Source organism: Anneissia japonica, unplaced genomic scaffold (genome assembly GCF_011630105.1).
Source record: "Anneissia japonica isolate Jap-2015-1 unplaced genomic scaffold, ASM1163010v1 scaffold493_len2256704_cov171, whole genome shotgun sequence".
NCBI classification, from domain to species: domain Eukaryota; kingdom Metazoa; phylum Echinodermata; class Crinoidea; order Comatulida; family Comatulidae; genus Anneissia; species Anneissia japonica.
This window is the reverse complement of record NW_022727062.1, coordinates 1,200,756-1,216,025: the sequence shown is the minus strand read 5'-3', so window position 1 is coordinate 1,216,025 and position 15,270 is coordinate 1,200,756. Positions and strand designations below refer to the sequence as shown.

The 15,270-nt window shown below is 33.0% G+C and overlaps 1 protein-coding gene across 1 annotated transcript; it reads right to left on the bottom strand.

Moving 5' to 3' along the window:
* Positions 1–3,615: 3,615 nt before the first annotated feature.
* Positions 3,616–6,412, bottom strand: LOC117113418 (neuronal acetylcholine receptor subunit alpha-9-like; the record flags this gene model as incomplete). The annotated part of the gene is made up of 2 exons (XM_033256738.1): positions 3,616–5,634; positions 5,857–6,412. Coding segments are annotated over 2 exons (1,005 nt in total), but the record flags the coding sequence as incomplete, so codon positions are not given.
* Between the last annotated feature and the right edge of the window lie 8,858 nt (positions 6,413–15,270).

Here is a 15,270-nt window from a genome sequence, read left to right as displayed (position 1 = left end):
AAATTTCGCAATAATAGAGATATTATCTTTATACAAGTCAGTGGTCTGAGCAGTCTTTGTTATACGCCCCTCTATTACACATACTGAATTCCAATTCAAAGCTAATTTATTGTTATTATTTTATTGTTACTTGTATTTTCTCGGTTGGCCTATATTATTTCTGTTTAAAGCGCATAGGGGCAATGTGCAACATGCGCTATATAACTATAACATTATTATTATTATTATTATCATTATTATTATTATTATTATTATTATTATTATTATTATTATTATTGTTATTGTTATTGTTGTTATTGTTATTATTTTTGCCCAACTGTATAACAGATAGCTTAACAGATGAACTTGTATGTAACCATATAAGAATGCATACCCAATCCTACTTCGTATCTCACATTTATTCACTGCAATGCTGAAAGATTTTAGTGATTAGATTACCATTAGGTAATTAATGATTTACAACATTACATTATAAAATTTTTGTGCAATTAAAAAAGAGCATGTTTTATCCATTTTTACTAATACTTCATATCTGTGTATTATACCGTTTTGACAATAACGTTTTATGGCGGATTCAGGAATTGAAAATAAAGGGGGCCCAAAGAGGGACTTTCACAGATAGAAGATCTATACTACCTCAGCCCCACCATGGTTGGTGCTGAGGCAAGAAAATTTATGATTATGGCACCTCCAGATTGCCGGAAATGGTACTCTTAGACTTACAATTTGAGTAGAATTTTCTTTTATCTCCAATTTAATTTTTTTATTTGGAAAAATTTAGGGGCCGGGGGGAGAGAGGAGAAAGCCGACTCTCACCCACCCCCCCCNNNCCTCACCCACCCCCCCCCCCCCTTCTTGAATCCGCCACTGGTATCGATGGTTGGGGCTTAACACAAACATATTATATTCAATTCTTATCTTTAACACGAGGAGGTTATATACATAAATTATCACAACTCACCATGTACAGTAGCTTTATTAGAATCACAGTGATGCTCGTACCATAATAGATGCAAAGGTCACACGAAATTTGCAATCGTGGAAGAATAGAGAATTACCAGATGAGCATACGAATGATATTTTCAATTTATGTACCCTTTTATTTTTGTGGATTAAAATATATCGTTAATATATATCTAGTGTCTTCGGCATTTCACTTACAAAGTATTTGCGAAACCAGTTTATAATGAGCACACAATACCTGTACACACTCCCTTGCTCATATATGTTATTATTAAAGCACAATTTCAACCAACAGCGACATGCTTCTAACACTGATTACCCCATTTAAGTACTTTCCTGTAAAGAGAATGTGATTATGAGCCGACCCTGAAAACACACATTGAAGCTCGTCAAAAATTACCAGCTTTTGATCTGGTAACTTTAGTCAAATTGATCCCAGAGGTATGTGCATTCTGACATATACCACTGTCCATTGTATTGTGTCGGAAGAAGGGGATTTTTTTTTTCTGTATATTATTATTGCACATTGATGGAATAATTTTTACTAGATGGCACGCAACAATTACTGTACTACCAGTTTTTTTAAGTTCAATAATTATAAGGTAAATATTACGCTTGTGAGGAATAGGTCATTACCAATCTTTTCACAACCATGGCATCAAGATTATCACTTATAAAACAAGATTCCCCAACATCGTCTTACCATAATATGCACACAATCATCGATCATCATCATCATCATCATTACAACCGTCTCTGGCAGTTTTCTAGATGTTTTTTTTTTCTTTTTAAATAATTGCCGAACATAATTGGACAAGATTTGAAATTTTGAAGGTATTAGACTAATACCTGAATCACCCTATATATGTGTGTATGTATATGTGTGTATGTATCAATGTATGATGCTTGTATAATGCATGGGCTGTACTGAACACTTTTGGCACTCTCGCTGTCCTATCTCACAGCGGTTTCCATCGTGAAGTTATGGCTGGGTAAATATGATTAGGCAAGCCCAGAAATCGCATGGCTGAGGCTACGCTGGGCATGAACACCTGGGGAGGATTGCTATAAAACGGTCTTAAATGGTAGTCTTAACTCCTCGAATAAAGCCGGCTTTATCTCTGAGACGGTCTTTCTAAAGTCATTCCTCTAAGACCATTGCTATAAAACAGTCTTCCCTAAGACCGCTTTCAGTATTGAAACGCAAACAAGCACTACCTGGAAACGTAAGATTGAGGGTGACGTCATGCGCGTGCTCGACACACGCAAATGTATCGAAATGAACGTAAATAAACGCCGTAGACCTATTTTTACAGACGCTGAGAAGTGTGCGGAGTATTCGTCGTTCGATTCTCCGACTTTGACGATCTAGGTCTAGGTCTTTTGCACTGTTGAATTAATCAGCAGAACGCCATGATGAAAATGATTTAAGACCGTTTTAAGCCTCCTTCGAGTAGGCTTTAAAGTTTAAAGACGGCCAACTGTTTAGACAGCGGTATAGCAATTGTCTATAATCATAGACCAGTAGTGACGTCACGATTATATCCGGCTAACCGTTAAGACCGTCTAAAGACCGCTTGTAGCAATCCGCTCATCCAGTAGCCGAACATTTCAGTTTAGCTGGTCATTCAATTTCAAATTTCAGAGTCATTGCAATTGACCATAATGCCAATACAATAATGTAACAACTTAAGTACAAAATGGAGTAAAACATGACAGAATTTTAAAATATACAATATAAAATATGTTTAATATTCTTAATAATCAATCACTCCAATATTAGTGTATTCTCATTAATCAATCATTCCAATATTAGCGTATTGAAAACAACAAAAAAATGATACTCAATTAATATTCCGCCTAATAATAGAACTACCCCCTACTTATAAATTGAAATGATAAAGATTATGAATAAAAACCACAACAGAAAAATTATATCACATTGTATGTTACCTTTGTCATAAGAGGATGATAACAGTGGGTCTAACCACCAATAATTATATATCAGAAAAATAACATACTATAGAAGAAAAAAAATATTAATTATAAATAATCAAAATTCACATTATTTAAATGGTTTTGTGGAACTTCAAACAATTGACTCTTTAAATTTCTTCTTAAAATTAATTCTGGAACAAAATCTTAAACAGAAATCAATACAAAATTATAATCCCTATTTTAAAAAGATCGAAAAAGCTATAATTTCAATAAAAGAAAGATTAAAATAATTAAATTTCTACTAATTTACGGATAGGCCTACCGGTATGTGATTATACAAACATCTAAATGATTACCAGCAAGATGAAGGGTAAAAGCTACACGGTATTAATTTTAGCTGGAGAGAAATTACTTAGGCCTATTAAAATTATTATTATTAAGATACTGCGTAAGCTACTGCGTAAGCTATTGAAGTGAGTACTTAAATAAATGACTTTCAATGACAAAGATAATGTTCAATCAGACTGAGAGAGCTTAGCTCAGTCGGCTAATCTAGTGGTAGCCACTGTGTGTACGCTAAACCGTAGAGATCTGGCTCTCCTTGTGTTTCAGCTAAAGGGCTGAAATACAAGTTAGACATTTAAGCCGTTGGTCCCGTGTGCATCTATGGCCCATGTGCACGTTGAATAACGCAGTACACTCTTCGGAAAAGAGTAGGGGTTGTCTCCCGGTGTACTGTCCAATCACCACCAGAAGGACCCCACTGGAAATTCTTCTAGACTTTCGTGGCTATCCTTGGTGTTTACACTGAAAAAATCCAATCCAATCCAATCCAGTCGTTCATAAACCGTATGTCAAATACCTTGGTTGTCTCCTTCACAATACTTTAAGTGGAACATCATTAAAGCAAAGCACAATTAACAAAATTAACTCGAGATTTTACATTTCTTTATCGTAATATATAATGCTTAAACAATCAGACTAGAAAATTCTGTGTAACGCTCTTAACCAAAGTCATCATGACTATCTACTTCATGGTTTGATGGACTTGCCAAGGAACTTAAAAATAATTTACAAACAGCACAGAATAAAGCTGTGAGATGTATTTTAGGGAAAGGTAACCGGTGACATGTTGGAGAACAATACGGAAATTCCATTCCATATGTATTCCCTTTTCGTCAAACTAAGTATGGCTCATAAATATGAAATAAGATCTAGTGAATCCTCTCCTAAATGTTATAGGGTAATGCATTTTTTATTGTAACGGAATAAAAAAAATGGAATCTCTCCCAGATTCCATTAAAGCCAGAACCGCTACTAAGCTATAAACACAAAGTTAAAGAATATTTTTTGAATGCAGTGTAAAATGTACTATTTCATCATCTTCAAATAATATTTAATTTGGAATAATGATGTCTGAGCTGCCTCAGTTAAATGTTCAAAATGACTTAGATGGAAACTTTATTTAATTATCCTTGGTTCAATTCGTTCTCTTTCTTCCCTTGCGTGACGTCATCTGTTTTTTGATATGTTTTTATTGTTGTATTTTATGGGATCATTATTCTTTTTCGTTTTGTTCATGTTGTAATTGTATTTTATGTATTTGAACCAATCAGACAATCACTGCGTATAAGCTATTAACCTACTAAAAAACACTTCTATTATCCTATATTATAAAAACCATGCGCGATGATCGTATCATCGGTGGAGGACAGTATTTCGATGCTTTTTTAGATATGCAAATTTGTTATAATTTGTTTGTAGTTACAATATTCACTATCATAGATATTACCTGTAGGCACTTGGTTATTTAAAATATTATACAATGCTTTGTTTTGTTTTTGCAAATATTTAATAAACATACATCAAATATGTTTACTAATACCTCATAATTGTGTATTATACCGTTTCGACAATAAAGATCTATCCTATCGTATCTATATCAAATATACACTGTTTAGATATTGTATTAGATTTTGATATTTAATTGTTTTTATCTGAACACAAATAGAGATAAACATTTATTTTCATTAATACGTGAGGGTTATTTACATAATTAATCATAATTCACCATGTAGCTTTATCACAATCACAATGATGCTCATAATAAATGCAAATATTCGTTGTGTAAATGTTAAAAAATATATATATATTTTATTTTGGATAATAAAGAAGAGAGAAAACAAAATAATAATAAATGCAAAATGACATGACATTTTCAATCATGAAAGAATAGAGAATTAACAAATAAACATTGCAATGATATTTTCAAATTATGTGTCATTTATAATGTCACATTGAAATATATCGTTAATACCAGCAACAATATAAAAAACAGAAATCCAAGTGTGAAATCAACATAATCACAGATTGCTTGTAGTTTTGTTTCATTTATTGTTTGTGTTTGTTTGTCTTGTTGTTCCTTTTTATTTTTGTCCCTGTCATTTGATGCCACTGCTGCTGTTGTGCGTGCTTGTTCTTCTTGTTGTTCTTCATCTTGTATTTGTTCGGAGTCTTCTTTCTTTTCCACACCAGTTCCATCTTCCGGGCTGCATGTTTCATCCGCTTTTGTTTGTCTACTACACTTACATAACGCGCCCTTTTTAGTGCGCATGTAGTTTGTAAGTTTCAAGCATACCTTATACACACTCCCTCGCCTATATATATTACAAATCAGAATTTCCAAAAACATCGATATGCTTCCAACACCGATTACCGCATTAAAGTACTTTCCTAAAAAGTGAAAGTGATTCATACACAAATTAAAAAGATGTTTATTTATGTATTTAATATAATAAGTTAATAAAGTTATATAACATGCCTTGAAGTTAATTATTGTCAACATTGTCCTACCATTACATTCAACATCATCACCATCATCATCATCATTATCCAAACAACCGTCTGCGACATTTTTCGATCGTTTTCAAAATGATTATTAAACATAGTAATTACCAAAAACAGATGACTCGTTTCCAACCGGCGGCAGAGATAACGCAATGATTTGCTGAAATATTATCATTGCTAGTACAGATGTGATTCCATACGTGAGTTTCTCACCACTCTCAACAGGAATAAAGAACACTAAGCATGTAAGGTAAGAACAGAAATAATAAGGAATAAAAATAAATCTCCACTGAAACTCGTGACGTCGCTTTAGATGCACAGAGAAGACAGCATACACATACGGGTTGGATTCAGTATTGTATTCCTCAATTTCACGCCATGCATCGACATCCTCAAGATTCCACACTCCGTTATAATTGAAGAATTCTTTTTGATCCAATACACGAAGCTGTGGATTAACGTCGAGCTCAAATATGTCATGATTCCAAGACCCAAATCGTAGGTTGCATGTTTGATTATCGTATGGGTACAATTCGATGTGAATATTGCAGGAACTTTTAAATATAGAATATGCTGCGTATGTCGAACTACCGTCAGAACATACGTGTACTGGTGCATCCGGTAGGAAATGACTATAGTCTTCGTCACGGCTGGAGAATGAATTATTTTTTTTAATCAGGTTAGTTTAATTACAATTGAATATGTTGAAATGTTAAAGGTCGTAAAGTGACGGCTGGATGTCTTATACACACTTTTTAATTGCATTTTACATTTATTTAAACTAAATTAGTGTAAAATGCATTAAATCATCCACTTATATATTTTGTACACACTGAAGCGGTTGGTTGAATCCAAAAGTGTTTCAAAAGATCAACGGTTAAAACGTGGATAGCGCCACCTTATGCGGCAACCAAATACCATTTTAAAAATACTTTTATGTATTATATCAGAAGGAGAGGTAGATTTTGAAATTGCTATAGCGCCGTTAAAACAAGGTTTGTCACTTGCACTTTACAGTAAATGAAGAAAATAATAATAATAATAATAATAATAATAAATGAATAACAATAATAACAATAAAAATAATAGTAAGATTAATAATATATTATTAATGATAATAATTATGTTTTTGTTAGGATAGATAGATTTAAAAATTTCTATAGTGCTGGTTAAACCTAGGTTTGTCACTTTTACTTTACAGCAAATGAAGAAAATAAGATCAATACATTGTATGATTACCAAACTGAATGGAGGTAATTAGGAATTGGTTTGGAGCGAGAGAAAGGCTTTATCATTAGAACCTCTGTTTTGGAAGGGTTGATCTTTAATGTCATATCAATGTCATCCTATTTGTAAGAGATAAAAATCATGTTCGATTAAGTGAATTGTGGAGGTGAGTATTGGAGAAATTCTGGTACCGTTAGATAGAGGAGAAGAGTTTCTTTCCAATGCAACTCGATTTACCTTTTTCCATAGAGGAGGCGTGGAATTATACTGAAATATTCATTTTTTGACTATTTTTAAGGCGGCCATCTTGAATTTCAATATGGCTGCCATTTTACTTTTTCGAAACCTGTCTCATTGGCTTCAGTGACCCTAAACGTATAGTTCGACACCAGATTTGCCCTTTTCATCGGATATAAGTGAAGTTATGAGCCAATAATAAAAAAAAAAATATGTTCCGCCCTTTTTCTGGACGTTCTCTATCGCTCAATTTCTTATTTATACCCTAGTGATGCTAAATCAGCAGAGAAACCTTAGTCCCAGAAAAATGGTCTGATTTTCACTATACTATGGTGCCAGTTTCATCGAATCAATCAGCAGATTTCCTGGAAACTCAGTGAAACTATCAAGACCTAGGCACAAAATGTAGTCTAGAGCAAATATATTTCATTTGCCCACAATGAAACTTCAGGGGCATCATGTGGGCGAAGTGTCCAACTGAGGTATGAATTTCCCGAAAATCGAGACTTTTGTGATATTTTAGTTCAAATGTCAAAGTCATGACTTTACCTATATATCGCTCACTAGTCCGGACATCATCGAGTTGCATATCATTGGAAAGAGGAGCTTCTCTATCCAACGGTACCAGAATTGTTGAGTTTCAAGAGAGATATCAGCAGTTGTCTTGTCAGAAGGTGAGTTTTTTAGCCAAATCTCATGAAAATTTCAAATTGCTCTAACTCATCAGGAAATGCTGGCGCGGAGCCAAAAAGTTCACTGTGGGGTTATATCAGGTAGAGTGATCACTATTGTAACTGAATCGGACGCATTGAGTTCAACTGACGGAGAGTGAAAATCTTGAGTTCGTTATTATTTAGTTTATTTGTTATTTGCTGAAGTCTAGGGCTCACAGCTGTAACCGAACCCCTGGTCATCCTGACAAGGACCAGGTCCGTTAAAATATATAGACCTATCACTTCATAATCGAAGACAGAAATTTTTTTTATTTTCTTGTTACGCTGCGAGACCAAAAATATATCGAATGTATTTAAAGGCATTTTGTTACAGGCTTAATGCTCGCTTGTCTATTTAAAATTCACAAACCCTTGGATTAAATAGTTTGGTAATTGCAGTTTTTGTGTCTTTTGTTATAGTTCTCGACTGTATTTCAATGTGTTGCTTGAGGGTATCTCGATTGTCGTTTTATTCAAAAACGTGGGGACGTTTCACATCGGTAAACGCGTATTTGCTTATACCCGTAGGCCTGGGCCTATTACTACATCGATAACAATTAATGTTATTCGACAAAGGGGCTAATGCTTTATTGAGATTTGCTATACTAATGCTTGATTATTATATGAGAAAAAAGTTTGAAATTCAGTGTCAGTTTGAATGCAGATTTGAAACAGACATTTTCAGCTCCGTTAAAATGTATAAAGTAAAACGAAAAACAGAAACCCAAAATACCTATAGTACTAAACAAATTATGAAGTAAAAAATATGAAAACCAAGTTCAAAACTACAGAAGAGTTAGTGAAATTTGAAGTATTGCTGCAATGGTAATAACGAGGTAGGCTTACTTGGAGACTCATAACCATTGCGCACTATGTGAGCCGACCTTGTACAAAGACATTTTCCGTTCATCGCAATTCCGTGAATGAAAGCAAAAATTGTTTATGCATATCACGGTAGTTTTGTATTTAACCTAGCTGCAACAAGTTTAAGCGCTTTAGAAAACGCAAATTGAGTTTATAATTTAATTAACTGTCAAAAAAATTTTAAATTGTTCCTATATCCACACCCTACTGCGGGTCGTCACCAAAATTGGATCAGTTCTTAATTTGACCATGACAAACTATTTTCAAAGTTTCATTTCCATCCATTTATAACTGGTATACGTAAGTAATTTTATTGACCCTCAAATTTACATCCTAACCTGGACCGTCCTCAACACATAACACTATCTTCCTTGTAACTTGGTTTCATTCTGAGCAGTTGACCCGTTTTTGTAATATCTGGTCTGGGACGTTTTCCTTTGAATGGTCCTCATATTCACACCCTACTCCGGATCTTCACACAAATTTCATCAATTCTTCACTGGATCGTGACAAACTATTATAGAAATTTAAATGACCCTCACATTTTACACCCTCACCAACTGGATCGTCACCAAAACACAACAATGTCTTACTTCTAACTTGCTTAAATTTCCAAAATTTTTCATTCAGATGAGTTGATCCGTCACAAAAATTAATAATTTCTTTAATAGACCTTGACAAACTGTTATATAAAGTTTCAATTATACACATTGATTTTTTAAAGAGATATTTAGGTTTGGGTCCTCAGAAATTTAAATTACCCTCAAATTTACACCCTTAACAGGATCGTCCCCAATACGAAATTTCTTTCTTGTAACTTGGTCGAACATTCATTCAGGTCAATAGACCAGCTTTTGAAATATTTGGTGTACACTGTTTTCCTTTAAACCACTAGAACTGGTCCTCACATGCAAAATCAGAACAAAAACAATGGCTTTTCCAACTACAGCTGCGAAAAGCCAATAATAATAATAATATTAATAATAATAATAATAATAATAATAATAATAATAATAATAATAATTAAAATTATTACTAATAATAATAGTAAAAATATTAATAATATGCCTACAAGTTCAGCCTTATAACATTGGAATGAAAAGAGACGACTGCAGTAACACACCTTCATTATCAAGTAAATAATATAATGTGGTATGACTGCATAATTGTATAAGGGCACGTGGGGTATCAGTAAACATTTGACACCGTTAACCTAATTCTGATTATCTTCACTGCAAGTACGATGACGTTTGTACGGTTGCTACAAAAAAATAAATTAAAAAAATACATAAATTAAAAAAAAAAGACAGCTTTGTATCCCTTGAACTCTTTAAAGGTTATTTGCTTTTATTAGGTGTTTAAATATGCTTCGTACCAAAGCACGATGTATCACGGAAATACTTTTTGAAAGCATATTTCTACAGCAGTTAAAACGTCGGACTCACGATTTTGTTTGATATTTTAAAGTTTTTTCAACTATACTGATCGGATTTTAGAACTGCGTCAGATGATCATACTTCATGAATACGTTTTTTGTTTAGTGAAGATTTACTTCACTGCAAGTAGATCAATTATTGTTCAGTGTTATTATACATTATCAGAGACTCGTGAAAGCCCAATGGGCCATAACTGATTCAAATAAAGTTTATGGATCTTCAGTATATTATTCAATATAGTATTCTATAGATTCATCATGTTACAATGCCGTAAATAGCGTAACCTGTTAAAAATAAATCTCAGAATTCATGAGCATTAGAGTTTTGCCTGGTAGGCTACTAAGGTGCCTTTTGGGACGCTTAAAAGTACCCTGACTACAAATGTACTACGAACAGCCTTTGAAATATTTGGTGTACACTGTTTTCCTTTAAACCACTAGAGTTGGTCCTCACATGCACACTCCACTCTAGATTGACACCAAGTATTAGGAGGCACATCCTTAATATATTCTCTATGTTTCGGCAAAACATTGCAATGTCCCCTTCCAGAAAAAGCCAGTGCAAAAAGATATGGAAAAAGTATGCAAGAAAAAAGGGAAAAAAAATCAGAACAAAAACAATGGCTTTTCCAACTACAGCTGCGAAAAGCCAATGATAATAATAATAATAATAATGATGATAATAATAATAATAATAAATAATAATAATATGCCTTCAAGTTCACCCTTAACAGGATCGTCCCCAATACATAATTTCTTTCTTGTAACTTGGTCAAACTTTCATTCAGATCAATAGACCAGCTTTTGAAATATTTGGTGTACACTGTTTTCCTTTAAACCATTAGAATTGGTCCTCACATGCACACTCCACCCTAGATTGACACCAAGTATTAGGAGGCACATCCTTAATATATTTTCTATGTTTCGGCAAAACATGGTAATGTTCCCCTTCCAGAAAAAGCCAGTGCAAAAAGATATGGAAAAAGTATGCAAGAAAAAATGGAAAAAATCAGAACAAAAAAATGGCTTTTCCAACTACAGCTGCGAAAAGCCATTATTAATAATAATAATAATAATAATAATAATAATAATAATAATAATAATAATAATAATAATAATAATAATAATAATAATAGTAATAATAATAATAATAATATGCCTACAAGTTCAACCTTATAACATTGGAATGAAAAGAGACGACTGCAGTAACACACCTTCATATTCAAGTAAATAATATAATGTGGTATGACTGCATAACTGTATAAGGGCACGTGGGGTATCAGTAAACATTTGACACCGTTAACCTAATTCTGATTATCTTCACTGCAAGTACGATGACGTTTGTACGGTTGCTACAAAAAAAAAAATAAAAGAAATACATAAATTAAAAAAAAAAAAAAAAACAGCTTTGTATCCCTTGAACTCTTTAAAGGTTATTTGCTTTTATTAGGTGTTTAAATATGCTTCGTACCAAAGCACGATGTATCACGGAAATACTTTTTGACAGCATATTTCTACAGCAGTTAAAACGTCGGACTCACGATTTTGTTTGATATTTTAAAGTTTTTTCAACTATACTGATCGCATTTTAGAACTGCGTCAGATGATCATACTTCATGAATACGTTTTTTGTTTAGTGAAGATTTACTTCACTGCAAGTAGATCAATGATTGTTCAGTGTTATTATACATCATCACAGACTCGTGAAAGCCCAATAGGCCATAACCGATTCAAATAAAGTTTATGGATCTTCAGTATATTATTCAATATAGTATTCTACAGGTTCATTGTGTTACAATGCCGTAAATAGCGTAACCTGTTAAAAATAAATCTCAGAATTCATGAGCATTAGCAGTTTTGCCTGGTAGGCTACTAAGGTGCCTTTTGGGACGCTTAAAAGTACCCTGACTACAAATGTACTACGGACAGCTTTTGAAATATCTGGTGTAGACTGTTTTCCTTTAAACCACTAGAGTTGGTCCTCACATGCACACTCCACTCTAGATTGACACCAAGTATTAGGAGGCATATCCTTAATATATTTTCTATGTTTCGGCAAAACATGGTAATGTTCCCCTTCCAGAAAAAGTCAGTGCAAAAAGATATGGAAAAAGTATGCAAGAAAAAAGGGGAAAAAAATCAGAACAAAAACAATGGCTTTTCCAACTACAGCTGCGAAAAGCCAATGATAATAATAATAATAATAATAATAATAATAATAATAATAATAATAATAATAATAATAATAATAATAATAATAAATAATATGCCTACAAGTTCACCCTTAACAGGATCGTCCCCAATACATAATTTCTTTCTTGTAACTTGGTCAAACTTTCATTCAGGTCAATAGACCAGCTTTTGAAATATTTGGTGTACACTGTTTTCTTTTAAACCACTAGAATTGGTCCTCACATGCACACTCCACCCTAGATTGACACCAAGTATTAGGAGGCACATCCTTAATATATTTTCTATGTTTCGGCAAAACATGGTAATGTTCCCCTTCTAGAAAAAAGCCAAAAAAAGCAAAAAGATATGGAAAAAGTATGCAAGAAAAAAGGGGAAAAATCAGAACAAAAAAAAATGGCTTTTCCAACTACAGCTGCGAAAAGCCAATAATAATAATATTAATAATAGTAATAATAATAATAATAATAATAATAATAATAATAATAATAATAATAATAATAATAATATGCCTACAAGTTCAGCCTTATAACATTGGAATGAAAAGAGACAACTGCAGTAACACACCTTCATATTCAAGTAAATAATATAATGTGGTATGACTGCATAATTGTATAAGGGCACGTGGGGTATCAATCAACATTTGACACCGTTAACCTAGTTCTGATTATCTTCACGGCAAGTACGATGACGTTTGTACGGTTGCTACAAAAAAAAAATTAAAAAAATACATAAATTAAAAAAGAAAACAGCTTTGTATCCCTTGAACTCTTTAAAGGTTATTTGCTTTTATTAGGTGTTAAAATATGCTTCGTACCAATTAAGCACGATGTATCATGGAAATACTTTTTGAAAGCATATTTCTACAGCAGTTAAAACGTCGGACTCACGATTTTGTTTGATATTTTAAAGTTTTTTCAACTATACTGATCGCATTTTAGAACTGCGTCAGATGATCATACTTCATGAATACGTTTTTTGTTTAGTGAAGATTTACTTCACTGCAAGTAGATCAATGATTGTTCAGTGTTATTATACATTATCAGAGACTCGTGAAAGCCCAATAGGCCATAACCGATTCAAATAAAGTTTATGGATCTTCAGTATATTATTCAATATAGTATTCTATAGGTTCATTGTGTTACAATGCCGTAAATAGCGTAACCTGTTAAAAATAAATCTCAGAATTCATGAGCATTAGCAGTTTTGCCTGGTAGGCTACTAAGGTGCCTTTTGGGACGCTTAAAAGTACCCTGACTACAAATGTACTACGGACAGCTTTTGAAATATTTGGTGTACACTGTTTTCCTTTAAACCACTAGAGTTGGTCCTCACATGCACACTCCACTCTAGATTGACACCAAGTATTAGGAGGCACATCCTTAATATATTCTCTATATTTCGGCAAAACATGGTAATGTTCCCCTTCCAGAAAAAGCCAGTGCAAAAAGATATGGAAAAAGTATGCAAGAAAAAAGTGAAAAAAAATCAGAACAAAATCAATGGCTTTTCCAACTACAGCTGCGAAAAGCCAATAATAATAATAATAATATTAATAATAGTAATAATAATAATAATAATAAAAATAATAATAATAATAATAATATGCCTATATTAAAAAAAAAACAGCTTTGTATCCCTTGAACTCTTTAAAGGTTACTGCTTTTATTAGGTGTTTAAATATGCTTCGTACCAATTAAGCACGATGTATCACGGAAATACTCTTTGAAAGCATATTTCTACCGCAGTTAAAACGTCGGACTCACGATTTTGTTTGATATTTTAAAGTTTTTTCAACTATACTGATCGCATTTTAGAACTGCGTCAGATGATCATACTTCATGAATACGTTTTTTGTTTAGTGAAGATTTACTTCACTGCAAGTAGATCAATGATTGTTCAGTGTTATTATACATTATCAGAGACTCGTGAAAGCCCAATAGACCATAACCGATTCAAATAAAGTTTATGGATCTTCAGTATATTATTCAATATAGTATTCTATAGGTTCATCGTGTTACAATGCCGTAAATAGCTGCCGTAACCTGTTAAAAATAAATCTCACAATTCATGAGCATTAGCAGTTTTGCCTGGTAGGCTACTAAGGTGCCTTTTGGGACGCTTAAAAGTACCCTGACTACAAATGTACTACGGACTTACGTTTGCCAGAAGGTCAGAAGAAACCCTGTATCCCACCCTGATACCTCCTCCCCCAGGGCTTTAAATTAAAGGCACGGTAATTATCTGGCACTGGAACCCGTCCACCACCTAGCTAAGCCACTGAAATAAATAATGAATAATTAACAACGATCAATGTCCATTATTCCAGCCCTTGGAAGCAAGGCATTACATGTTATTATATTGGGGAATCTCAAAAAGGCTATGAATTTCCTAAACATTTTTTTTGAACTCGTTGGGCTTGACGTTAATGTATTTTGTTCATTATTTCCGTCGTTAAACTTTTGCTTCGGTCTCAAAACGATTATCAAAATAAAATATATTATTTAAAAACACTGATATAATGAATATGAAATGTTTACATTATTGATTATTTATAACAGATATGGAACAAGTTAACATAATCCTCACTTATTGTACAGAGTGATATCAGGTTTCCAAATATTATTTTCGGGAATAGAAACACAGTCGACATCATATTCCATTGGATCCCAGCTAATAAGTTCGTTATGCCACTTCTATCAAATAAAACAATTAAAGTTAGATTCAAAGGTCGAGTAAATTATTTTTGGTATTATAACGTTTACAAAGTATAGATTTTTTAGATTTGTGCAAATTTTAGTAACCTTTACAAATCTGTCATGGTAGTTGTTTGCAGGAGTGGCACCCATATTTGCC